This window comes from Ixodes scapularis, unplaced genomic scaffold, assembly GCF_016920785.2.
Source record: "Ixodes scapularis isolate PalLabHiFi unplaced genomic scaffold, ASM1692078v2 PGA_scaffold1__304_contigs__length_218370807, whole genome shotgun sequence".
Classification (NCBI taxonomy): domain Eukaryota; kingdom Metazoa; phylum Arthropoda; class Arachnida; order Ixodida; family Ixodidae; genus Ixodes; species Ixodes scapularis.
In genome coordinates this window covers 123,392,322-123,418,212 of record NW_024609846.1, presented here as the reverse complement: position 1 = coordinate 123,418,212, position 25,891 = coordinate 123,392,322, and the positions used below count along the sequence as shown (strand labels likewise).

General features: G+C 44.4%; 1 protein-coding gene across 2 annotated transcripts; it reads left to right on the top strand.

Annotated features, from left to right (window-relative positions):
- Window positions 1–10: 10 nt before the first annotated feature.
- Window positions 11–25,023, top strand: LOC115316934 (COP9 signalosome complex subunit 7b). Of its 2 annotated transcripts, none has more exons than XM_040207756.2 (9): window positions 11–171; window positions 7,369–7,567; window positions 8,141–8,216; window positions 8,772–8,860; window positions 9,986–10,188; window positions 17,657–17,762; window positions 20,449–20,570; window positions 22,197–22,273; window positions 24,113–25,023. In XM_040207756.2, the coding sequence occupies exons 2-8, from the start codon at window positions 7,394–7,396 to the stop codon at window positions 22,219–22,221; spliced, it is 795 nt and encodes a 264-aa protein (XP_040063690.1). In that variant the 5' UTR covers window positions 11–171; window positions 7,369–7,393; the 3' UTR covers window positions 22,222–22,273; window positions 24,113–25,023. The 2 variants fall into 2 exon arrangements, with proteins under 2 accessions (XP_040063690.1, XP_042146865.1); XM_042290931.1 differs by lacking the exon at window positions 11–171 and adding an exon at window positions 1,488–1,816.
- The last annotated feature ends 868 nt before the right edge of the window (window positions 25,024–25,891 follow it).

The window sequence follows — 25,891 nt, the reverse complement described above, 5'->3', positions numbered from 1 at the left end:
AATTGTGATGGTTCTTAGTGGATTTAGCCGATTCGCGTTCGGCTTGTTGTCTTCCGTTCGTGTTGTGTCGTTTCTTTCTCTGGTGTTTCGGTTCAAAATAGCTGTGTGGTTATTTTTTTCTAGATTTTTTTTCCTACTGTTTGGTGCTGCTCATCGCATAACTAAGTCATAGTAAGTAAGCCTGGAACTGCCTGGATCTCTCAGTCGTCTTAGTTCGGCGTACTTTTGCTTCGAAAGCGCCGAGCGTGAACGTAGAGTCTACCTCAGGCGACAATCACGATTTGATACCGACGTAAAAGTAACGACAGTAGTGCACAGTCATGCACGTAGATGTTTGCGCCCCCGACCGATGTCTCGAGCGAGCCGAGTTCCAGGAGGTTTAGTTAATTAAGTGGTCTTGTCTTTTGGATGTTCCCGGACAACCGGTGAACTCTGGAACAAATACCTAGCTTGCAAGTCGCCATTGTTGGGTACTGCCGGTTATTTCTATTTACTGGTTTCTCCGAACTACGACTTCTGAACCTAACGCTCGCGGCCCATAAAATACTGTCATGTCTACGAATTACGTCACATGTAAACTATGTACAGGATGTGCATTGATCGCATTCAGCGATAGAGTGCATACTCGGGCGCAGTGTTGCGAAGTGGGCACCCCCATTCCATTGTAATTACATTCCTGGGAATGAGAGCTTCCAACAATTCCATTCCTTTCACCTTCTCGGAATGAAAACACTGGGCCCATTCCCACTCCTGGAATGGCTGAACTCAACCATTACATCCCTTTAATTCCTGAACGTAAAAAAAAAACAAACACGGCAATCGACAGCCAGATTGTGTTACTGGAAAAAAGGCAGCATAAAGATGCTGGTGCTATAAAACGCAGAGACGACTGCAAAAATATGCAAAGCTTCCTCAAGGCACTCATTCTACTAAGCCGAAGGGTGGTCACACAAAGCAGTTCGTGGCACTTGGTGTCACTACAGACGTCAATTGCGGCATCAAGCGTAAAAAAGGCTTGCATGCACACGCCAAAGACGAAAACCACCCATTTTCTCCGCACACGGGCCGTATACCCACAGCAGATGCATGGTTAGCGTGTTGCTTGTTGGATAAGACCTTAAAAATGTCTAGGTCGTGTGGTTCTATTGCACTGTGGCTACAGAAAACCGCTGACAAATTGCAATCGGTATGGGAGTATAGCAGCATACTGTGGACCTTTGCAAAAAGAGCTCTCTGGCCACCGCCATTTTGCGACTCAAACGGCCCCTATCAGCCAGAATTTTCTACCACCCGCCTAAGCTATAGAAACCCGGTGAGCGCGACTATTCACCTCTATTGTGCATACGGAGTTGGCCGGCTTTTATTGGAAGCTTTACTTTATTTGCCTGCTCAGGGTGCTTACCCCTTCTTCTGTTATCTTTCACTGTGAGAATCAGGGAATACCAGGGCTCGTAGCCTGCCCGGCCTTCGGACGAAACAAACAAAGAGAGCGAACGTCAAGCGACCCACGACGCGGGCCGTTCGGAGTTCTTCGAGGATTATTTCCTTTGAGATAATCTCCGAAAGGCCTTGCCGGCTGTGTTCCCGGTCTTCGTGAGAAAGATAGCTGATAGCGTCGGGGTATGGGGTTGGCATAGACACGTTTGTTCATTTGCTTTGGTGCGGTGCCAAAAGGCAGCTCTTCCAAAACGTGCTCCAAAACAAACGGTATTCCGCCCTATCGTCATGAAGTGATTGTCGTCGACACTGTATACTGCGTATGCTGTGTTAATCGAGATCTCTCTCAAATTCTGCTCGGGTATCGCGGCACCATGGGGTACGTACGATACATGTTTTTCGATTATAGTGACTCGTTGAATTTCATGCTGTGAGAGGGGAATACCCATGCAGTTCGGCTATCCCGTGTGGTCAAATATTTTCAACAGTTGAGACCTTTGCAGATTAACACGAATGAGTGTATGGTGACATGAAAAAAATAAACATAGAATGTAAGAAACATTCCAGTTGCCTTTGTTCCGTCGCGCACAGACTCGCCAAAAAGAGCTTTTATTTGTTTATTTTTTTTTCACAAAAATAGTAAAATGTTTTTTTTTAAAAACCTCGAGAAATTCTATTCGCCATAGAACACAAAAGAAAAAAACAAAACACGGCAATGTAGCCGCCACCAGCATCCGGAATTGCGCCTATGCAAGCTGCCACAGCCCAGTGACGAGAAAATCCACTGCCCAGCACAGTAGGGCAACACTGATGTACACTCTCAAAACCAGGGACGCCTGCTGTAAATCGCTTCGTTCGAGACTGCCGCTGGAAAGGTCTATAGAGCTTGCCTTAAAAGTTAAAACCTAAACATAAGCATGGGTTAAAAGCAGCGAGTCAGAGTGGTCATTATTCCGGCTCAGTTTGGGTTCAGTAGCATTCACTTTTGTTCTGGTTCGGTTCTGGTTCAGTGATGTGATGTTTTTGAAATAATGGTTCGGTTACCGGTTCCATCAAATGCAAACCAGTTTAAACCGGTTTAAAAAGAAAAATTTCCAAAGCTCCCATCAAGAAGAAAAGGTTACTTTAACACGGTGTCATCTGCATTTAAAAAACTTAGGTCACCAGAAGCCGTGCTGCAGGGACGAGGACACTAAAACAAGTACATGCTTAATTTCGTTTCATGATCTTGAATTTTTAATGCAAACACCATTCAATGAAAATTACGTGGTTATACAGGTGCTTGGAAACTGTTCCAAAGTATAATACTCATGTGAAGTCAATCAGTCAGCAGGCACAGTGACACTGTAATGGTAGCACGCACCATACTCGCAAACCACCCACAAAAAACAAATTAGTCGTTGATTAGACAGCAGGAGTTTAGTCTGCCAGAGTATGGCGACATTGTTACCCACTGTAGATGAGAAATTTATTCAGTGCAGTACGACTGCTAGTGTGGAGTCTTCAATGGATATCACTCAGTACTCATACATAACCGCATGCTGGTACAATGCTCATCCAGATCGAAACGGCAATCTACCCACACCGCACGCCCAAACGACTTGCTCGAACGATTGAGTTGAAGAGGAGAAAGACGGCGAAGGCCCATCGAATGATAATTCAAACAAAAAAGGACAAACAGTACAATGGCGACTTGCCGTTTCTAAAAAAAAACATGCGCGCACGCACGTGCACAGACATATGCACACACACACACAATTATTTCATGTAGTGTCCAAAGGTTCGGGCGACTAAAGTACCGGTGACCGGCACCGTAGTGTTGCGCTCGTCGTGGTTTTGGCTCTTGGCGCCTACAGATATCGCCACCGTGGAACAGACGCACCGACAGACGTCAACTTTTTTTTATTTTCACGTTTATGTTTGCTTTTGCCTTCCTTGAGCAATATTTCTTTGCAGCAAAAGAACACACACGCACACGCGTGTGCAGGAAGAATAGTTTTTTAAACTCGGCATAATCAGACTTTTTTTTTATACAAGTGTATACGCCTCCACATTGACTTGCCGACGCCAACTCGTGCGATGCATAGACGTGAAATACTAATACAGTCATGTCTCGTTAATATGGACCCCGTTAACATGGATACCCTGCCAAATGGACACCACCTTCGGGGACAAACTGGGAAAATACCTGCATTTTTGTCTCGTTATTATGGACAACTCACATTTTGGACAATTTTTTATGGGAATGGAGGTGTTCATATTAACGAGACATCACTGTACTTATTTGTTGCAATATTATTGAGCTGTCTCCATGTTGCCGCTGTCGCTTGTTTAGTCAGAACTGAGCTGCTGACGCCACCGTCGCAAATATTTAATTGACTTAGTGCCGCCATCCGCAGGAAGGCGCGGCTCACATTTTATTACGCCGAAACGTTTCCAATGAATCAGTAACCGCTGCATGAGATTACTGTTCTGTTCCGGTTCAGGTTCAGTGTCAAATGTGTGATTTCAGTTACAGTCTTGTTCCGGTTCAGTTAAAAATAACAGCTTTGCTCGGGTTTTCGGTTCGGTTCGACACCCTTGTTAACAACTACATGCTAATCGTGGATTTTTACAACAGCTGCTTTGTCGCGGCTCCAGGAACAACACATACATCTGCAAGTATTCAGTTTTGGTTGCTTCACTAAGGGCGTGCCATTTTCATCCTTGAAGGAGTACAAGCCAGTGAGACAACAAGCCGTCAGACACCTTCAGTGCAATGATGCTGTTTCAAGAGTCACTTACCATGTGGTTATGAATAGTGCCATCAGCCCCTAGATGAAAATCAACACTGCTCGCAAAAGAACCGAACACATTTCATTCCCTGTCCATCTTTGCAAAAGGCATCTAATTCCATTCCCATTTCAGTCTCATTCCATTCCAGGGTAGCGAAAGTGCGAAAGGATTCCGGAATCATTCCAATACTGGAGTGACAACTCCACAACACTGCTAAGGTGCGCTCATGTGCGCACATGTAGACGCACTAGTGCAGTGGTCTCAAACTTATTTCAGTGTGGGGTGCCGGATAGCCCACACCGGAAAGGTCGAGGGCCAACGTAGGACGGGGGGAAGGGGGGAAAGGGGTGGTCAAGAGTTTTTTTATATAGAAGAGACCTCGTGGTCTGTGCTTCTTGTAAACTCACAGTTTTGCCATGAGATCTTTTGATTTTATCTGTTTATATGCCTACTTTGGGCCCTAACCTGATGTGATAACAAGAATTAAAGTGATGCTGCCCGCCACCATGCTGGCATTTTCAATGGAGCAAGAGAGCAAGTACACAGTTGTTCCCGTTTCTCAATTCACTCGGGGATCAACCAAGCTCAACATGTCTCTTAAAAAAACTATCAGCTAATTTAACAGTTCTTGCTTTTCTGACAATTTTTTTTTTACAACACTCTGACAAATGTACTTGTTTGTCTTTTAATGGTGATAATTTTTTGAAGGAGAGAATCCCGAGCTTTTAGCTGCATCTTTGGCTGTTTATCCTACTGATTGAAGGTGTGCGCAGTCGAGGCGCATCCTCCAACAAAAGCTCGCGCTTGCAGCCTTGTAGCAGAATTGTTATACATTACAAAAAGCTGGGAAGCAACCATATAAAGCGAAGCAAACGGCAAATGAACACAGATGAGCATAAACTACGGGAATACAGTAAAACAGTAGAGCTACTTTTGAGTGAAAATGAATCGACAAGTTAAGATCAGTATGGTGCATGCCATTTCTAGCACTCAAGAAATGGGAACTTGGACTCGTAGCCAGTTGCCTGCGGGCCGCATCCCAGCGAGTTGCGGGCCGCATGTTTGAGACCGCTGCCCTAGTGCATGGAGGTGGCGGTGAAGATATTAGTAAACATAGTGACTACCTGAGACTGGCATACTTTACCTGATACTTTTCTTTTTCTACAGGACGACATAAACACAGGAGTCTCATAGAAAGTAGTAAGCTTGTGTAAGTGGACGCGGTTGGCTGATTGAGAGGAAATCCTGTGGCAACGTTGAGCTCACTCATTCTCACGCTGGCAGCTTGGTGTAGGAAGCTTGTAGTGCAGCCCATAGGCCTTCACTTGCAAACCTGATCAAACTTTACTGGGTTGGCTTTGCAGTTCGTGGTACATTTTCTGTTCATACAATTTCCCAAATTTGAAGTTGTTGCTCTAGGCAAGGTACAAGTGTGAAAACTGTATATTCCCTGCATGACTTATAGTTGAATGGCATATTGAGGCACATATAGGTGGTCAAGTGTATCTTGCAAAGCAAAGGAGTCATGGTTATCACTGCTTAGCTGACTACTAAGTGTTAGGGGACTGCTACGCATAGTAGACATGAGCTAACCTCTGTACATCATAGCAGACCATTGCTTGTTGCTCCGCAGGGCGGTAGAACTTAAACCGAGGAATGCTGTGCCACCACTCGTTAGTGCCACACACTTGCAGGAGTAATATTTTACTTTTTTTTTATGTCATCTGCAGCCTATACAGCAGCATGGATATTGAGCACAGAACCTATTTATTTGGTTTGAGTGGTAGAACTGCTTAGTCACGATAGATGTCGAAAAAGACTGACAACGAAAAGTAGAATGGCACTGCTTGTTTTTATTTCTGTCATTGTGCAGAAGTACAGCTACTCTAGCCATTGCTTTTCTGTTTCATGTAACATATATGGCCATTATACAATCGTATAAGACATAAAAGTATTTGCAGCCAGCAAGACGAACGTCGCTGCAACACGCTGGCGCGAAGATAATACAATCCGCTTTTGGGAAGGGGGGAGAATTTCTTGATAGGGGAGTTTACGAGGGGTGACAATGATGGCAGGCTGTCTGCTTTGCCTGTCTGCAGTTGTGCATCCTTGTTTTATATTCACTATGGATGCACTGTCACACTCAGAATGATGGTGAACTCGTAACATTCAGGAGAATAACGTCTAAGAAAGGCACATAGTCGGGCAATAAGTATTTCTGTGGTGCTTTTGTCTCTTGGCAGGGATAATGAGGATTTGGCATTCACCATTATACTAATGAAAACGAAAGAGGGACATACAATACAGATGACACAGAGTTTCGATTCGCAACAAAACGTATTGTTGCAAGTTGAAAGGCTGCATCGTCTCTATTGCATTCTATGTCCCACTTTCATTTTCGTAATTTAGACACCAACATGCTCACCCATCTACACCATTATACTCACTGTGATAGTACAGAGGGTATTCGCACGACTAATGTGCCTTATTGTTGGTCTCCTTTGCAAAGTCACGGTATTTCCATTGGTGTGAAAAGTTTTCTAATATGAAGTTTTCTGTTAGTCGACTGCAAAGAGCACATGCCGAACCAAAATTAGTATGTTCTGGGATTTGGTTATGCGCTGTTGCTGTAAGTGTTCTGTTTCTTTCATCAATAATCTATCTTCTAAAAACCAGCAGTTTGATGCTGAAAAAAAAAGAAAAAAAGAAGCTGTGTGGGAGTTTGATGCCACCAAGGACTTATATCAGTACCTAAGGGAGCTAACAAGCTCACTTTTTTGCTGGGACATTCTTTATACTTTTCGTAGGCTCCCACCGATTTCACCAGGCTTTTGGCGCATGCGTGCCGCCGCCATAACTTTAGTTGATAGGTGGCAGCGGGACATCTCTTGCACGTGTAGAGGTGCAGCTATCTTGTCGCACTTACAGAAAGGCTAAAGTTCCCTCGCTGCATTGTGGCAGTCAGTGGCAATGTAGCCAAACTGTTCGGTGAGCCCAGTATATTGTAAACTGCCTAAATTTCACCTAAAAATAATTAAGCTGCTTTTTTTTCTTTTTTTGCATACAAGTTTTTAAATTTTGTGAGAACAGCATAATTAATTTCTGCTGTTTGGTCCTCTTCCCAACACCTCTTCGTGACTTGGTGGGTTTGTGCAGTTCCTGGACCCGCCGGTGGCACGCCATGTCGGACAACAAGAGCCCCACTGCACTGATGCAGTCGTCGCAGTTAGAACAGTACCTGCTTTTGGCCAAGACGGCCAAGGGCGCCGCGGCCGCCGAACTCATCAAGCAAGTCACGGAAGCCCCGGGCGTGTATGTCTTCGGAGAACTGCTCGACATGCCCAACATACAGGAGGTAAAGGAGCAGCCTGCGGCGTGGCATGACCGGGTATCACGGCCACGCTCTCTTAAGCTGATAGCTTTGTATGGAAACCATACACGATCTTCGTTCGCTCGTGTCGGTTTTGGCTTTGGCTTCGCTGTAGCGAGGCCGTGGGAGAGAATGTCAGAGCGCAGCTGTCGGTTCGATGTTGTGGCGCACGCAACCATAAGTGTAGCGCTTTGCGGAGTGGGGGTTAAGCGGTGCGCCGACACTTTCCTCGCCCCTTCCTCTGCTGTGTAGGAACAGGGGCCGCATAGTAGGGTAGGAATTGCGTATTAGTAGAACAGTCGGTAGGCGTGGAGGCATTTCACGGTCAGACGGTACGCTCGATGGCATTTTGGGAAAAATTACGCAATGCCTCCAAAGAAGAGGTGCATGGACGCAGAAGAAAGGTCCATTACGTGTTCACAATTCCTTCACCACGTGTCGCATTGACTTTTGTTCCGCTAAAAAAATACCTCTCGTTAAAACCTGTATCGAATGCCGTCGCACCTTTATCGTGTTTGACACAACTTCAAAGCCAGGCGTTCTTTTTTCCTCTTCCAGCTTGCCAATGGCTCTCACAGCACCTACCTGAACCTCCTTAACCTGTTTGCCTTTGGGACTTATGCCAGCTATCATGGTAAGACGTCCTCACTTTTTTTTTTGTGTCTTTTGACCCGATGCTCCGAGGCAAAAGCTCCCGATTTTTTTGACATCGAGGAAAGCCTATTTCTCTCGACTGATGGCCGAGCGACCCCGCCGAATCACAGCATTTATTTTATAAAGAGGTGTAAAAGCTTACGGACCTTGTAAACAATAATGTGCATAAGTAGGGAGCTTTTGACTCCTAGTTATGCATACCTCGCTTAGGGGTTCGACTGTTGATATATTTAGGAACTTGGGGAAACCTCTGGGTTCCTAGGAACCCAGTTTGAGAATGCACTCTAAGGCAAAGCGCCGGCCTATGGATTCCCAGTTGGCAGGTTCGAATCCCAGCCGAGGTGCCCACAGTCTGACTGAGCTTTATTACAAAAGGGCAAAAGAGTCCTTCGGTTGCATGTGAGAAAATTTCCACGTGGTCGAAATTAATCCTCAGTTTTTTTCTCGGGTGTGCCGATGCTCTTTATTAGTTCGGCACGTAAAGTTCAAAATTTGCCGTTGTTGACGTGAGCCTGGCTTTCTTTCCATTCTTCAGATAACAAGGAGCAGTTTCCAGTGCTGACTCCGGCCATGATCACCAAGCTGCGACACCTCACGATTGTTTCGCTGGCAACAAAAACTAAGGTGACACTGCATCATTCTTATTTTTGTTGCGTCTCTGTCAATTGTGCTGGTAACCCTACTGGTCTTCACTAAGCTTAGTTAAGCCAAATGTGACCCAATAGGCTCTTTTCGAAATTTAGTGCCATCTGGTGGCTTAAATTGCAGTTTATCTTCTACCATACTAATGGCGGTAATCGACCTGCAGTCTGTAGTATTTTGCCGGGCACCATCACTTTCACTAGTCAACAGCAGTCGAGAAAAATTCTGTTTTTACCTTACAATTCTTTCTGGATCTCTCAGTTTTGATGGTGACAAGTATGCAACCGGTAGGGGCGAAGCACCGACTCACATTGAAGCCATGATAAAATTTTATACATCAAAGGGATGTAAAGCCGATTACGTGTCGCCCACAGATGGGCTGAAACAGGGTTAGAAAGAAACGTTTACACAACTCTTGTACTCAATTTCTGTGTCGCATCATACTAACGATTCAGATATATAGACCTTGCATCATCCGCTTCGGAGCATCTTCAACCTTTCATCATCAGTTAACCACAAGGCCGCCATTAGTACGGCCCATATGCCATTCCTCAGATGATAGTGATCAAAGCGGCCAGACTGAATTTCGGAAAGGGCTTCTTTAAGTAGTGCTGGTGAGTGACATTAACTGTAGTGAATGCTTTTATTAAGAATATAAGGACATGGAAAGAGTGTTCGTTATTGGACGCTGTTCAGGTGACAGCGTCAGCATGAATCTTGTCACGCGACATTGTGACCTCACACTGACCTCAGGTGACCCGATGTCACAACAGACGATGCGGTCACCCGATATAACATCACATTACATCATTACTCGACACGGACACCATGATATACTTGTCACGGTCGTAAGTTTGGTCCTGGTGTCACACGACATCGTGCGTGCGACGCTATATTCATCTCGCACCAACCCAGCACAATTCAAAGCACGCTGCACATGCCGTCTCTTCCCGCTTTATTTGCAGGGGTTAAAATTAACTTTGCGCCCGCGACTCATATTATCCGTTGTTTTTTCTTGCATTGCGGCAAACCGACAAAGTTCCGTTTGTCGGGCCGTTAGTGGGCATGCCCAAACGGTCCTTCTTGCGTGTTACAAATTCCTTGCAGTGCATCCCATACTCGACGCTCCTCAAGGAGCTGGACATGAAGAACCTGCGTGAGCTGGAGGACTTAATAATCGAGGTGATCTATGCGGACGTGGTGCGGGGCAAGCTGGACCAGAAGAACAACCAGCTGGAAGTGGACTACACCATTGGACGGGACATCCGCACGGAGGACATCGGCACCGTCATCAAGGTCCTGCAGGAGTGGTGAGCCTGGACCGCTTTCGGGGGTGGTCTAACCAACGGGCAGAGTAGGCAGCTGCCTGGAGCGGCAGAGTTTGGGGGCCAGCAAAATTCACTGACCAGAGTGACGCCAATACTTCTCGAGCTTACTCTGTGCACGTGGCACGTCGGAGCCGGGACCCACCATGAAACTTCTTTGTAAAGCGGTGTGCACAAGACAAAGATGTGTTATGCGATGTTGCTTTATGGCACGTACTATTCGAGTGAGCTTCACGGTCATCTTGGTGTCAGCTGCAATAATCTGTCTCGCTTTGGAAGACGGGTATGAACTAACTGGAAACCGTATCTTCCAGTTGTTACTTCAGGCTATCAAATTCAATCCCATGCCATTCTGAAGTACACCTGGGCAGCTCCACTTGTTTATAGACATTGTAGACTGGTCACAATCAGTCTTGGGTAAGTTACTCTTAAAAAGTAATTCGTTACAGTTACAGTTACTTTCTGAAAAAAAGTAGCGAAGTTACCGTTACAGTTACCGCAATAAAAAAGTAACTCGTTACAGTTACAGTTACTTTTAAAAAGTAACGACGTTACTTTTCAGTTACTTTTTTTATAACAAAAAATTAGGAAAAACTAGAAAACGCTTTTCACCAAGTTTATTCGCATGAAATTAAAAAGTGTGCTTTTTACTTCATATTGTAACTTAGCAGCAGTTGCTTCTCGAAATTAGTGTCTGAAAGATTCCCTTGTTTGATAACGAACACGTCCCTGCCCTTGATCAACAGGGGTTCGTCTAACGCGCTGGATGGGATTGCTGTGTTGTTTCGCCGGAACAGGTTTTTGGTTACCGACTAGGCGTTGAGGCAACAGAGTGCCTTTTTCTGCGGTCACGTTGTTGGTAACCGCCTCTACCACAGCAAAATACTCTCTGTACGCCGGCCATGGTAGTTCTTCTTTGTTCTTATCAACATCCCTATCCTTGGTAGCACTAGCACATTGCTGGCTCGTTGACGGTTGGGCTGGGTTCATAGAGTCCCTGGACATATTTCAGTTCGTACCCGGCAAGCCAGAAACAAACCCCGCGCAAACAGCAAAACATTTTGCCTCGACTGTTGATACTACGCCGGAGTAGTGGCGCAAATCAAAATACGAAACATGCGTAGTGCGGAGTGGCGGCGCTAATCAAAATACGAAACATTCGCACTGCATTCCGCGTGTATTGTTCTTTCACGTTTGATTCACCCGATTAAAAAGCGCTCGCGCAGAAAAAAGAAAAACCGCAAAAGAGATAGTTCTTCAAGATACCAAGATGTAAGTGTTCACACACAAAGTATACGCGCGTGCAAATCTACACGTGGCTATATTCGGGTCGTGACTGGCGAGAAAGAGCGTACTCACAAGTTTGTGTAAAAAATAACTTGACACTCGAAATGTCGGAACAGACAATTTCCAAAGCAAAAAGAATGTCTAAATTGTACCCTCGTTCAGTGATATATTATTCATAAAAAACTGGAAAGTAACGACAAAAGTAACGTCGTTACTTTTGTCGTTACTTTCCAGTTACAAGTTACAGTTACAGTTACAAGTTACATTTTCAAAAAGTAACTCATTACAGTTACAAGTTACTAAAAAAGTAACGAAATTACAGTAACGCGTTACTAGTAACGCGTTACTACCCAAGACTGGTCACAATCTTAAGCCAATTTAATTCTAAAAACTTTACTTGAAAAAGGGGGGGGGGGGGGAGCGACGGCGCGAGTGGCGGCGGTGCGGGTGGCGGGTGGCACTTCAAAAAACTGCGTAAGGCAGGAAATTGCTAAGTTCACCTTTGGCTGCAGAACAGTTCCTTCTTGTGCAGTTTACATAAACATATAGAAAGTTAGTCTGCAGAGTGCTGTGAATCCAGATGGAATTGTTCTGAAATGTTTGAGACTGAACGAGGGTCAAGTAAGAATATGTACTTTTCGAGCTTTCAAAACTGAATGAGAACCAAGCAATCGAAAAATGCTTATTAAGCACTGACTCCCCCAAATGCATTTTTATTTTTTTCTTCAAATTTACTATATGGTTAGACTTGTAGCGGGTGACCTATCCGGTTCCAGCAGAAGACAAGGAAGAAGTGACATGAGACGAGGGAATGCTCGAGACCGAAGCAGCATACCGGTGTTCGGGGATCTCGGACGTCTTTTTATTTACATAGCTCTTGTATATAGTTTGTTTGCTGTAAATAAATTGAAGGAACCTTTGGTCCCTTCAGACTTGATACTCAGACATCACGCTTAAAATTTAAAGCCTAGAAACAACATACATAATTGTAGGGATAGGATTTTCTTTTTCAGAAAGCCGAATTTGAAGTTTTGTGCTCCTCCGAAAGAAAGATGGTTTGGTGCATTTTTTTCTTTTTTTCTTCCGCTGTTCTCCGACCGGAAGTGTTGTTCGTCTTTCCCTCTACCACCCCTCGTTGATCACGAACTTGCTCTTAAATCTCACTCTGCCAGCTCTGCGCCGGCCATGCATACGTAAGCAGTTTACATGTCAGTTGCAAGTTTTGATACATTGTTGGTCCACTGTTCTTGCTTAGGTGTTTCAAACCAGTTTCAAAAACAGTGCAGTTGAAGACAAAGTGCAGCGAACTTTGATGAGCGTTGGTGTTGCGTCAAAGACTGTCCCTGCGCCGGCACATCCGATACTGTCCCTCTACACAAGCTTCTAAAGACTGAGGCAGAGAAGAAGACAGGCCAAAGGCAATTCCTGCAGGACAACTGCTCGGTGCATGCAATGCAATCTTACCAGTCTGCGTTGTCGAGGTGCCACAACTCTGAAGCGGGCGAAAGTATTGACGACTCTGCGACATACTCGTTGGGATCTTCTGTCTCTCGATTGGGCGTCTCTTACGGTACCAGACCCAACCTCGGTGAATGTTCGACTGACTCCTTCTCAGAGTCAGAAAGGTCGTCTGGTACCAAAAAAGACACCCGATCTTCCGAGCAATCGCCAACATCGCACTCTCTTGCGGCACAACCATTGGGCGTCGCCATTTGGAGAGATTGAAGCAAAGGCGGCAGAGAGATGACATCAATGCGTCGACGTCACGATGAAGCCACTTTCAGAACTTGATTTTTACATTTTGAGACTGGAGTTGTCGTGTGCAAGCCACGTTTGTACAAAATATGTTTCGTGCACGCTTTAAAGGGGCACTGACAGGGTATCTATGCTCACCAAGGTTTTTATTTGTGCATGACATATGAGAACTTAACTTCCCAGAACACAACTTGCGACTCGAAATTCGTGTTCTTTCCGCCCGAAAACCGCCGATCGACAACTGGTCGGTTTGAGTCGCGCTCACCATCTTCTTTGTGGTCACGTGCCGTTTTCTAGGGTTTAGACACAACCACCAAAGATAATCGAAGTCATGGGTTATCAAAGGCACACACTCAGTGTTAAAGCTAGAAACAAAATGTTATACATATTTTTTGTGGCTTCTAAAGAGGTGCAAATACGCTTATTGAAATAAAGATAGGCTGCACAGCCACGTGACTTCTTGCAACACACTCCTCCTCTATATTTTTCCTTTCTTCCCAGTCCAGTTTCGGTTTAGAGTAGTTGCATTTTTTTTACTTTATTAAAAATACACATGACGCCGTAGCAAAATATTGATTGGGTAGTCTTCTGACACCATAAGGAATCGCCTAACAAAAAATAATAAAACATATTTTAAAAGTGTCAGTGTCCCTTTAATAAATGTTATAAAAAGGCAACTTTTGCAACCCCAAAGTTTCTGTATATTCAACCATCGATTACGTCGTGGCACACAATCAGAAAAACAATTGCAAGGGGGTGTCTGGCAGGAGAAAAGGGTGTGCTTTTTTAAAATCTGCGTTTGAGTGCTAGAAGCTTTCCCCCTGCATTGGTAATTTTTTTTTGGTTATATGCAGTGTTTCATGTTTTTGAATAAATCTGAAACAATCTGAAAAACACTTGCCGGTAAATTTTCTGCCAATTCAGATTCATCTGTAAGACTCGAAATTTTGAGGTCACAACGACGCAGTAAAAAGTAAAATGGGAAAAATGAACTCCGAAAAAACACCCTCAGAATTTCATGAGGAATTAAACTCAGAAAACCCAAAATCATAGTTATATGACGCAAATCTGAAGCAAGTAAGGCAGTAAAAAAGAATGCAGATTTTGGGCTGTCAGCGCCCGTTTGGTAAGTGGAGGAAAACTGGTGTGTACTGAACATGATGGTATACCTCGAGACCGAGTTGGAAAAAAATAAGCACAGAGGTCCACAGAACAAAAATCATTTAAGTGTGTGTCTTTTTTTGTTTTTTCTCTTCCCTTTTTTTTTTTGCACATTAGTTTTAGGATTTGCTATTCTGTTTGTGAATAGAAAATATTTTATAAGCTTGAGAGGACATGTGTCAGGGGAAAAGATTTTTTTTATTATATACAATATTGAAATGAAATTCGTGCCGTTTATGGTACCTAATTCTTTCCTTACCAAGCCCATAGGCCATCGATCGCCAGGAATCGATAGTTTTCAAGTGCCATCGAGAAATTAAATTTAGTGCAGAGCATTTGGTCCCACAATCTCGTAGATAGCCAAGGGACTGTAATTACAATTCTAACTTAGGTTTGAGCTTTATCACAAGCTGGTGGGTCGTAAAAAATAGTTTTAAGAACGGTGGTTCCACATGTCTAACTCGGCTAATTACTGGCGTCATTCTTCGTAAAAAAAGATGGCTTGATACATGTTATTCAACTGTATCGTGGCATATTTTTTAGACCTCAAAACCTCTGGGGACACTTTAAATTATGTTATAGGCATCGCTTAACAGATGGTTGTCGGTAAGCATCATTATAATTTCTAGTGCTGTCCTGAGCCGGCGTGCACTCTTTTATGTTCCCAACAAGGCGGACAAAATTTCTAAATATGAGGGAACTGCAATCAAGGCTATGACAAAATGAAGGTAGAACACAAAGAAAGCAATCTACTGGGGATGTGAGGTGTACTATCTGTGTTTAACCAATATGAGCATTCCCTCGTTGAAAAGCTGTTCTGTTACGGAGACTAACTCTCCGACAAACTAAAAAAAAGACGTCAGTTAGAGTATGCTGACTTTCAGAAGTAATGGCCCTTGTATATTCTGAATTTTTGTATATTCTTTGTATATTCTGAATTTTTCTTCTGTTTGTCATTTAATTTGAATAGCTGTAGAAGTGTCAGCGTTTATACGCCTTCCACACATGCATTATATTTTCAAACAATAAGAGCTTTTAGGAGTGTGCTATTCGAAATATGAATAAAAAATATTTGATTTGTATTTCGAATACAAATAAAATATTTTTCTTATTCGATTGGTATTCGATTCGAGAATTGCATATTCTGAAATTTCTGATTATTCAGTTATGGTCGAATATTCGGTTAATGTAGGAATATCCAAGCCAACAGCAAATAATCTGCACGAGGGGCTTTATAAATATGCTTGCTAGATGCAAATTTTTTACTAATTTTAATTTTTACGAAGGGAAAAAAAGTGCAAATGATGAATGGGGGTTGTCAAGACATTGCTGCGTAGGTAACATACGCTTTTGGATATTCGTGAGCGTTTAGCCCCATTAAGTGCGCTTCTCATCAAGCACCCATGCACTGCGGAGAAGCAATATCTCGAGCTCCGCGAGTCTTGCTTCCTCGCAGTGCATGGGTGCTTGGTGAAAATGCACACTCAATGGGTCTCACCCGCCGCAATCAACTTTTCGAGAAGTATAAATATCTCAGTTGATCTCGAAGCGAAGATTGAATAGCCTATTATCTGAAACTACTACCGTAATATCCCGAGTCATCGCCCACCCCCCTACCGCCTGAAATTCATTAAAAAAGTGGGGTGGGCCATGTCTCGGTGGGTGAGCACAAATACTTAAAAAAAGCGGAAAAAACCGCCTATTTTTCTCTGCGTATCTAGCGCTGATGCACAAGAGATACATCAAACTCAAAACTCGATTTAGTTTCATTGTTTTATAAAAAAAAAATGCTCACGAAAGAATATTTTACTATAGCGAAGTCCGTTGCTTGCATACGCGCTAGAAACACCGCCGATCTGCATATAGCGCGAACGTTTGTTCCCTGAAAGAATGTCACCACTATGTTCTCCTAGTTAGTAAAAAAAGAAAAGAAAGAAAAGTCTACAAGAAAATAGAAAAACCGACCAGGCGCAACGAGCGAGCGGGCGAGCGAGCGAGCGGACTAAAGAAGCGACCAAGAGCAATTCTGGGAAAGCGGGAAAGCCGGCGGTCACGTTGGCAAATACTTTGGCGTCGGGCCAAGTCGGGCGCCTTGTCAATCGCAAGCTCTTGCGCAACTTTCTTGTTTGGTGCGTACATACGTGCGTCCGTGCACGGCGGGCTATCAATGCACGGTTGGGACGCTCTGCAAACGTCTGTGTGTAGGGCGTTCCAGCAAAGCTTTATTTACGCGTTGGCTTTGCCTAAAATATTGCACAACCGCGGTCGCGACGGGCGGGAAGAAGGAGCGGGTTCGCGGTGTCCTTACTTCGGCGGAGACAGACTTTGGCTTAACACTCCGCGGTTATATTAACAAACTCTTATTTTGTTATCTCCATCGTTTTCTTTTGGCACGGCTACGCGACCACTTTGGGGTCGCTCACGGAGGAAATGCGTAAACAAAAAGAAGTGTCTTTCCCTCCTTCGTCGTACTTTGTCACGGACGTCCTCCAACTGTAAGGTCCGCGGCCGCGTCATTCGGGTAGGATGAGTGTTCGGGATCGCAGAGTCCGCACTAGGGTATTTGAAGGGGTGGGCTATGACTCGGTGGTTTTTCGGAAATCGATATTGGCCCAAAACAATGGGGTGGGCGATGGCTCAGGGATGGGCGATGACTCGGGATATTACGGTATTTGAAAATTTGAATATTGCACAACTATTGATAACAATCATTGACTTGCCTCTGCCAGCATGGGTCTTTGGAGAGTACCTAAACCTATAGCCATTTTAAGCTCAGGAGGTATACATTTTGCCATCCTGCTGACTCCGGCACATTTGATTACTCCCAGAGCCGGGAAATCAGTTACTCTTCAGTGTCACAACCCTTCTGCCATCTTGGTGCTCAAAATCATGGTTGCCAGTCATCCGAACCTCTACCTGAAATCCAAGAAAGCGCTTTTCCGGCCTCCAAACACGTTAAGACAGACCGTGACAGAGAAAAACGATATCGCCTGAGCTTTTTGACGTCGTATCTCATGCTGAGGAAGACCTCTCTTAATTGAAACTATCTCCAGTTGCACCCGCTCTACACTAACATATGCACTACCACTCACAATTCAATCAAGGAATGGAGTGCTGACGCTCTTAGCGTAGCTTTCTGAGTGGCTCTAGTTAATTCCTCACACTAGTTCTTCCTTTCAAAGTGGGAGGAGGGCAGCGTGCCAGACGAAAGCAGAGGCTCACCTTGCTCGGCTGCATTGTCTTGTCGCAGGTGCACCAGCTGCGAGGTGGTGCTGAACAACATTGAGTGCCAGATCAGCCGTGCCAACGCCATGAAGGACTCGCACATCAAGCTCAAGCAGCAGATCGAGAACGAGGTAACCCCGTGTTGACGTCTGGGAAAAGTTGGGGGCAAGGGCCTCTCGCTCTTTGTTTGTTTTGCTGACGGCATAACCAAGGCCCTTTGTGACTGAGCTATGAAAAGCCCTCAAAAGATTGTAGCAGTTTTGGGAGTAATTTGGAAGTTTCTGAATGCTTGAGAAGTCTAGGAAAGCTTTTGGAAAGGTCTGAGAAATTAGAAATTTTTGTGGTCGCTTTGTTGTTTCCCCATGCAAATGTGTCCCCCCAGCAACGTTGGTGGCAGTTCCTGTTGTTTGATTGGCTGTTGGCTTAGCGACGAGAGGATACGTACCGATTTGACCACATTCTCGGCTGATTAATAGTTTTGTAAAGCGTTTCGTCGTATATGTCTCAAATTTTTGGAAAACACATGCCGTAATACCTTGAGAGATGGGCCACCCCTGAAAGAGAACCCACCTCTATTTTTAGCTTTATTTGGTATTTTCTTTAAACGCTGAAAGATTGCCTACTCCTAGTAATCGTAGTGTTCAGATCAGTGTGGCCTCGGCATAAATGCATCTATAGTTAACTATGGTGGGATATAAGCAAACATTGCTGACTGGGAAGTACAGTCATCTTTGCTTCACTGTGTCTCGCTGCAATAACAACTTTCGCAGAAAAACATGACCTAAAATAGTTTTTTTTTTTTTTTTTTTTTTTTTTTTGGTTGTACATTGAAATTAAGGCTACTGCTTATTTTGACCCGGTTCGCTGTCAATTTTAGATGGGCTATCTCTCGGGGTATTACAGTATGCTGACAAATAGAAAACCTCAGAGTTGAACTGGGGTACTGTTTGGTCCTTTTATTAATCTTTGGAGGTACTAATTCTCGGAATTTTACCAACCCTTAGAGGCAATTCAGTAGCTGGAAAGAGCTGGCTACTGCGTGACAGCTGCGCCTATGCCGCTTATATGCCCATGCAGGGTCTTTTTAGTGCGCATTCTATCACTATATCTAATGGCAAGCCAAAGCAAGTAAAGCATTTTAACTAAAATTTTGGCCCGGGATTTATTTGAGCAAACAAGAAATGTACTTCAATTGGTTGCTGGTTCCAAGAGCAACAAAATCATGTGTCAGTCGTGCAGCTTGGACAAGCTTTTCCCTATTTCGCTCCGAGATTCTGCAATCTTATTGTAGTGTAGCTTTTGTTTCGTCGAATGAATTGTCTACTTGCAAGAAACGATGCTCCTCGCATTAATTTCTGAAAAATGCTTTCTTAATGGGGAGCGTGCGACACCTAAAGAGGGCATGCCGCTCCACCTTGCAGTGCCATCAACAGTGGTATCGGTACGACACAGCATAGACGCTCTGCCCGCTTTGTCCGCTACTAATGCAGTTTAATGCGTTCGCCGTGGCCATGTCTGCATGTGGCCGTGTTTCTCAATCTCGTTTGGGATTGTAGGTTTCCTACCTTGATATTCAAAAACCTACTAGCATCCACTGTCGCTGTCTGTGTGTTCTCACGTGATTTGACCCGCAAGGCCAGTTGAAACTTCAGATTCGGTCGTGTCCCCGCGGTGAAAGCAGCAACAACGGTGACGCACCGGCATGCTTTTCGTATGTCTATGCTGGAATACGCTTCAACAAAGTGCTTGCGTGTTCGTCCGTCCAGTAACTGCTATCAGTGTCAGTGACTGATAAAATCTATTAGAGAGGTATTTTTGGCTCCTCTCTTTATCAGGTTGCTCTTTTCTCACTGGCGGATCGAGTAAGCCTTTTGGGAACGAGATGATCGCAGCTATTTTAACCAGCGCATAACGGGGACCAGGGTTTTTAATTTTCATCCTTAGTGTAAACGGAGTTGGCGCCGAATGTGGCCCCGAACAATTTGTGTAGCGGGAGGCTCGGGTGAGCCGACGTCGAATAGAAACTACGGTCGACTGCTGCACACAATGTCCATCCACCCTTCTGATAGGAGCGGCGACGTGATGCCACCGTCTTGCTGCACGCTTCCAATAACAGAGAATGCGTTGCATTACATGCGATGGTTCGTCTACTGGCCAAAATCTAAGAAAAGCAAATAAATTTAAACCTCTGGCCTTTTTTTTTTCTTTAGAATACCAGCGGTGTTATTACAAACTGATACCCGTTTTATGTCCTAGATATGCAAAGAGTTTATAGAAACTTGAAAACTGCTACTATGCTTTGTTTTACTTTATGTGCAAGCACAGCAAAAGCTACAAGAGTGAGCGCCAGGCTTTCGGCATTTCTGTCAAGCATGCGCAATGCTGCAGTGGAAGCATCGGCTCGGGGCAATGTGCCCCGGGGGATCAGTGGCCGAGTGCGTTGGTGCCCCGGAGCACGTGGAGCGAAAGCTCATGCTACGGAACTCGGGGGTCCCGGGTTCAATCCCCTCCCCCCTGCCCATTCCGATCTGGGTGAGATTCGTACCGGCGTGCGGTCGTGCATCGCCACTGCGTGCTGCACTATTAAAGACCCCAGGCTGGCATTTGTACTGCACTGGCTAAATTTCTCATCTGCACTGTAAGCCAGTGTTGCCACACCTCAAAGGCAGACCAACGCTCTCTAAACACGAGCATATATTTGGCTTGGGAACGTGCCCGTGCTCATAGCTTTGGTTTTGCTCGTGCTTGAAGTGAAACGGGGTGTAGGAAGTGGCTTTCTCGGCTAGAAACGCCAAGGCCCACTTCTTGCATTTGCAGGTGACGAGCATCAAGAAGAATCTGAAGGTGCAGTCGCAGGATGCGGAGGATCAGGTGACGACCGATGCGCGGGAGGATGGCCACATGGACAAGCCGAGCAAGAAGCAGGCCAAGGCCAAAGGGTGCGGCGGCCAGCGTTTGTCCTTTGTCACGTTTCACGAGCTGCGTGCCATGCTGCGAGAGGTAGAAGCAAAGGCTTCGAAATCTGTAGCGGTTGTACAGGTGCCCGGACATAACGAGGATAAAGCTAAAAGCGTTATTTGCTTTTCTTTCACATTCTAATTTGCTTGGAATAGGATATCACGTGACGGACAAACAGAGTGGAAGCTAGAAAGAAAGTCCATTGCTCCGATTTCCCCAGAAGAGAGCCGCTTTCTGCTCGTGTTCAGCCTCATATAAATTTTTCCTGCTTGACGATTCTTTGATTTTAGTACAAAACAAATGCACATAGGAAGAATAAAATAATAGACAAACGCCAAATAAATAAATTTCGTAAGGGTGCAGGCAAGCTGGTGAATATTAACCATGATGGATTAACCTGAGACTAGGGCAGAGAAGAAACATCAAAACGTAGAAGAGACAAAAAGTAGACGAGACGACGTCTCAAACTCGGCTAACTCGTTTATTTAGTCCACCCCCTTATGTAGTGTCAATCTCAAGGTCATCTCCACCAACACAAAAGGACAAAGTCTATGGTACAGTTTAAGTACTTCAGTCTCTACCCCCGTCTCAGGTTAATCCAACATGGTTAGTAAGTAAATAAAAACTATTTTCAATATTTTTGCAGGAAAGATTTGATTTAAATCGTCATCACTGATCTGACTTAAATCAATTTAAATCATCTTGATTTTTATTTTCCACCCTGCTAAGATCCCAGTTTGAGAACCCATGGTATATGGTTAAGATTTGTGCTGGTCTATGCCTATGGTCTATATCAGAGGTCTCGAACTCATTTGAGCGTGGGGGGAAGGGGGGGGAGGGGGAGGGGGAGGGGAAGTGGTTGAAAGGGTTTTAAAGAGAAGGGACCTGGTGCTCTATGCTTTTTGTAAACTCTGTTTTGCCAGTAACATTTTTAGATATGATTTGTTTATATGACTACTTTGGGCCCTGACCTGATGTGATAACTATAATTAAAATGGCACGGCTCCGCTAGCATGCTCGCATTTTTAACAAAACGAGAGAAAGTACACTGTCGTTCCCGTTCCACATTTTACTCGGGAATTAACCGAGCTCAACATGTCTCTAAAAAGTAATCTGTTAATTTGTCAGTTCTTGCTTTCCTGACGATTTCTGTGACAACACCCATACTTTTCTTTTAATGTGGCTATTTGTTTTAAGACGAGAATCCCGAGCTCGCAGCTTTATCTTTGACAGTTGCTCCTGCTGATCGAGGGTTTGCAGAGCCGAGATGCATCCTCCATTAAAGAGCTCACGCTTGCAGCCTAGTAACAAAAATGTTACATACAAAAAGCTGGGAAGGAAAACATAAAGTGCAACAAAAGGCAAATGAACACAGACAAGTAAGAACTATGTGAATACGGTAAAAGAGTGGCGCTGCTTTTCGAGTGAAAATGACTCGGCGAGATAAAATCATGATGGCGCGTGCCATTTCTAACGCTCGAGACATGGGAACCGGGACTCGTAGCCGGTTGGGCCTGTGGGTCGCATTCAGCGAATCGCGGGCCGCGTGTTTGAGACATCCTGCTCTATATTATACGATTAAGATGTGCATTGGTTTATGGCTGCAGGTTGCCTCACCAGAGCAGGAGATGAGAGTGGCTGAGACGACGGCTGGGCTTTAGAGACTGACATGTTCGGCGACAAGGTGAGAAGGGTTCTTGGTAATGCGGACTAGACCAGTTGAGTGTTTGTTGGAGTGCACTTGCTGGACGGTGTCTTGAAAAAGGTGTGTTTCTGTTCTAGGCCACAATCGCTGGATGAAATGTATTTTTATGCAATATTTGGATGGGGGATAGGGAAGTATGTTTGAGGAAGGTAAACAATCACTTAGTAAAAAGGTTCCTAGTGATATGGTACAGCAAAAGATGCCACTAGTATAACGACGAGCTAAGTATGCTGTGCGACACTGTTGGTGCAAACAAGCGATTGCCAGTTTTTCTTTTAAGGTCTAAAGCTGTCGTCGAAACTACCAGGGTGGTAGAAGGAGTTCACTGACACTAACCTAAGCAGAAAGATGTGGGGCCAAACAATACCCTTTCGAAACAAAAATTAATATAAAAATGGCTGCTGTCGCATTCTTACTAACAGTCTTGCAGAGTGCACATGTCCGTTACTTGTGTGCATTTCATTAGTGTCAAGTTCATTGAATAAGCTTGTCTGCTAAGCTGCATCGATAGACCTCTTTGGTTACATTCTGCGCAACCACAAAAACAACGTAGCCATCTGTTTTAGCAATGCTACTAGCAGAAATGGAAAATGGAATGATTTAATATAGGTAAAAGTTAATTGTGCAGTGTTCATTACTTTTGTAATAGCAGTAGTAGAGTATTTTATCTGACCCGTGATTAGGCTTGGGACAGTGATGTCTTCGCTATGTAGAATTAGTTCAGAAATGCCTTGGCCATTACTGCGTGCCGGGAAATATTCTATGCACCAACTCAACTCTGTTATGTCACGCTGCGGTGGTGGCACTTTGGGCGCACGTCTGGTCTGGGAGTCTAGGCGGAAGTCACTGAGTAGGACGGGCATTCCCGTGTTGTTTTGGAAGACACCAGACTAAGACCTGCCTTTTTGTTAAGATATTGCGACTGGGTTCTGTGCCAAAAGAGTTGGGAAAGGTGTGAAGATCAGTTTTCATGTGCTTTCTACCTGCTCGGTTCGTCTGAGAACATAGCTAAGTGCTGTGAAGAGGGAAAACGAGATATTGTCAGACCACGACTGCTTGTGCAGGAAGCACTTTGTGCCAAATTCACGGGTACTTGTGGTCGTCAAATTTATTTGTTTTGTTCCAACATGAATGCGGGAAAACCGTCAAGTTGTCCGGACCACCCACGTTCAGTGCGTCTTTACGTTCAAACAGTCGTCTGATCTTTCCAAACTGTTATCTGCTCGTTCAAACACTGGCGCCCAGTCGACCAAACATTGTGATAAGAAGTGGAGGCCTCAAAAGACTTCTGGTTTGAAAGTTGTTTGGGTTGGCTCGGTGTAAACAGTAGATATAAGGAGGTGTTGACCATAGTTACCAGTGGCCATCACCAACTGGTTATGCCCGATTCACTTGGTCCGATCTCGTTTGCGATTGTTGGTATCGACGTTGAGCATCGCAACTACCGTCCGCGCTTTTTCAGCCCGAGCGATGTCGCGACTGAAAATAGCGAGCAGAATCTCATCGTGTGAATCAGCCTCTAGCGTCCATTCTGCGGCTTTCCTGCAGAATGAATCGCTGCACATCACATAATTTTTGCAAAGTTTTGCAGTGTAACGAGCCTCATAATTTTGTTCGGGCCGCTAAAGTAGTAAGACATTGCTAGGGAGACACAAAGAAGAGCACAAGGCCCCACGTTGACGCCGACATCATCACATTCCAATTGTTTGTTGATGCGAGATGCTGTGCATGTGCAGTGCCGGTGGCCTGCCGCTGAGTGTGCTCTGGTTTTGTTTGTAAACATCAGTTGGTGTATAAAAACTGGTCTCTTCCTTGAAGGGCACGGCAAGGAGACGAGGAGCAGGATCGAGGAGATTCGCCAGCACTGAAGCTTCTGTATAAATTGTATATGTGAAACTCTCGCAACCAGTGTGCGGTTCATTCCTTTTGTGACGGCCTCCAAGATATGCTTCTTTGCGCATCATTGTTTGCTGAAACACTTGAACTGACCTGTGTCCAGCTACCTAATACTATGTGCCCAAGTACAGTGGTGAAAAAAGCCAACGAAGCCACATCCAGCCTTGCCAAGTTTGATAGGGCTGACCTAGTGTTGTAAGTCAAACGTAGCAAGGCCAAATGGCCGGATGTTGATTGCCGCCAATCTTGCAACCAGCCGGCGCCCGGCTCGTGTGGATCCGGTCGCCGCCAGCATGACGTGCGTGTGTAGTTCTAGAGCGCATGCTCCTGTGACTTCGTTGGCTCTTAACACCACTGTACATAGTAATTCAACTTTCTAAATCTGTGTGTAAGTAGACTGGGCTAGGTAAGGACAGATTTGAAGTGGTATATTTGTAAATGAAAAATAGTCAGAAATTTAGAACGTTGTACCAGCAAGCTCATCAAAGTGACAATATGGTACTGCCTTTTTACGACAGCTTCTCTTTTATCAAACTATTGCGAATAGTAAAGTAGCTACCCCTGTAAAATTTGGATTGTGAGAGGACTAGAACTAATACGACTACATATTAAAGTGGGTCAATTTCAGGCACGCTTTTAGGGTCAAGCTTTTCATGCTAGAGGGGATCTTTATCCAAGGGAATTTCTCTGAGCTGTAGAAAATTTAAAAGTCGCTGAACCTTCATGTTTATGGTACTGTGCGCACGTGTGCTTGTATGTGGGACGATACTTTATTAATCATACATAGAATTAGGATTTTAAGATTAATCCAATAAAGGCTTGTAAGTAAACAATTGTACGGTTTTGATTCATTTTTAGAACAGTAATTGAGCTCCAAGCATCCTCAGTTCACAATTTAGCAACATCCTTATATTTTTACACATCTTGATATACGAATGGTAGGAAGAGGATGCCATCATTTGGTACATACCGCGCGATGTTGCGAGAATTGCAAGCCAGCTTTGGGGGCTGCAGGTGAAAAGTAATTGCTTCTGTGAATTTCAAACTGCAAATGCCATCCACAGCATTATAGGAAGAGCCCCTCAAGTTTTATAAACATCTTTGTTATAAAAAGAATGAGAAATAGTGCACAACCTAATAATACAAAGCAGGTAAGGTGGTATATAGTAAGTTGGTCTTCTGATCTCAGGTTCGTCCCATAAAATAATGCAGCTAGGTTGAATAACATCCGATTGACTAAATAGCCATTGAACAGACAATCCGTTCTTCAGAAGTCTTGGAAATGTGTGGCGTATGAAAGCCAAATATACAGTTCCAAAACAAATAACTTCGAAAACCAAGTAAAAAACTAAACTAATAAACTAAAAAACGTTTTGTACAATGCTTGTGGAAAATGTCCTTCAAATTTGTCAGGAAGTAAACTTCATTAACACAAAACCCTAAGTATTAAAGAGAACATTGTGGACACTTCAATAATATCTGTTTGTTCAAGGATCAGAACACAGTGTGGCATTCAGTAGCAGATTTAGAGGGGGATGGGGGTCATGCTTTTAGTGGCAGGAAAAAAGGGGAGCCTGTTTTGTCCAGCATCTGAGATTTTGAACCCCCCCTCCCCCCCTGGAAACACCTGCATCCGCCCCTGGTGGCATTGTCTGACTGAAGTTATGTATGCCCATAGCAACAGTGCCTAAATAAAAGAAC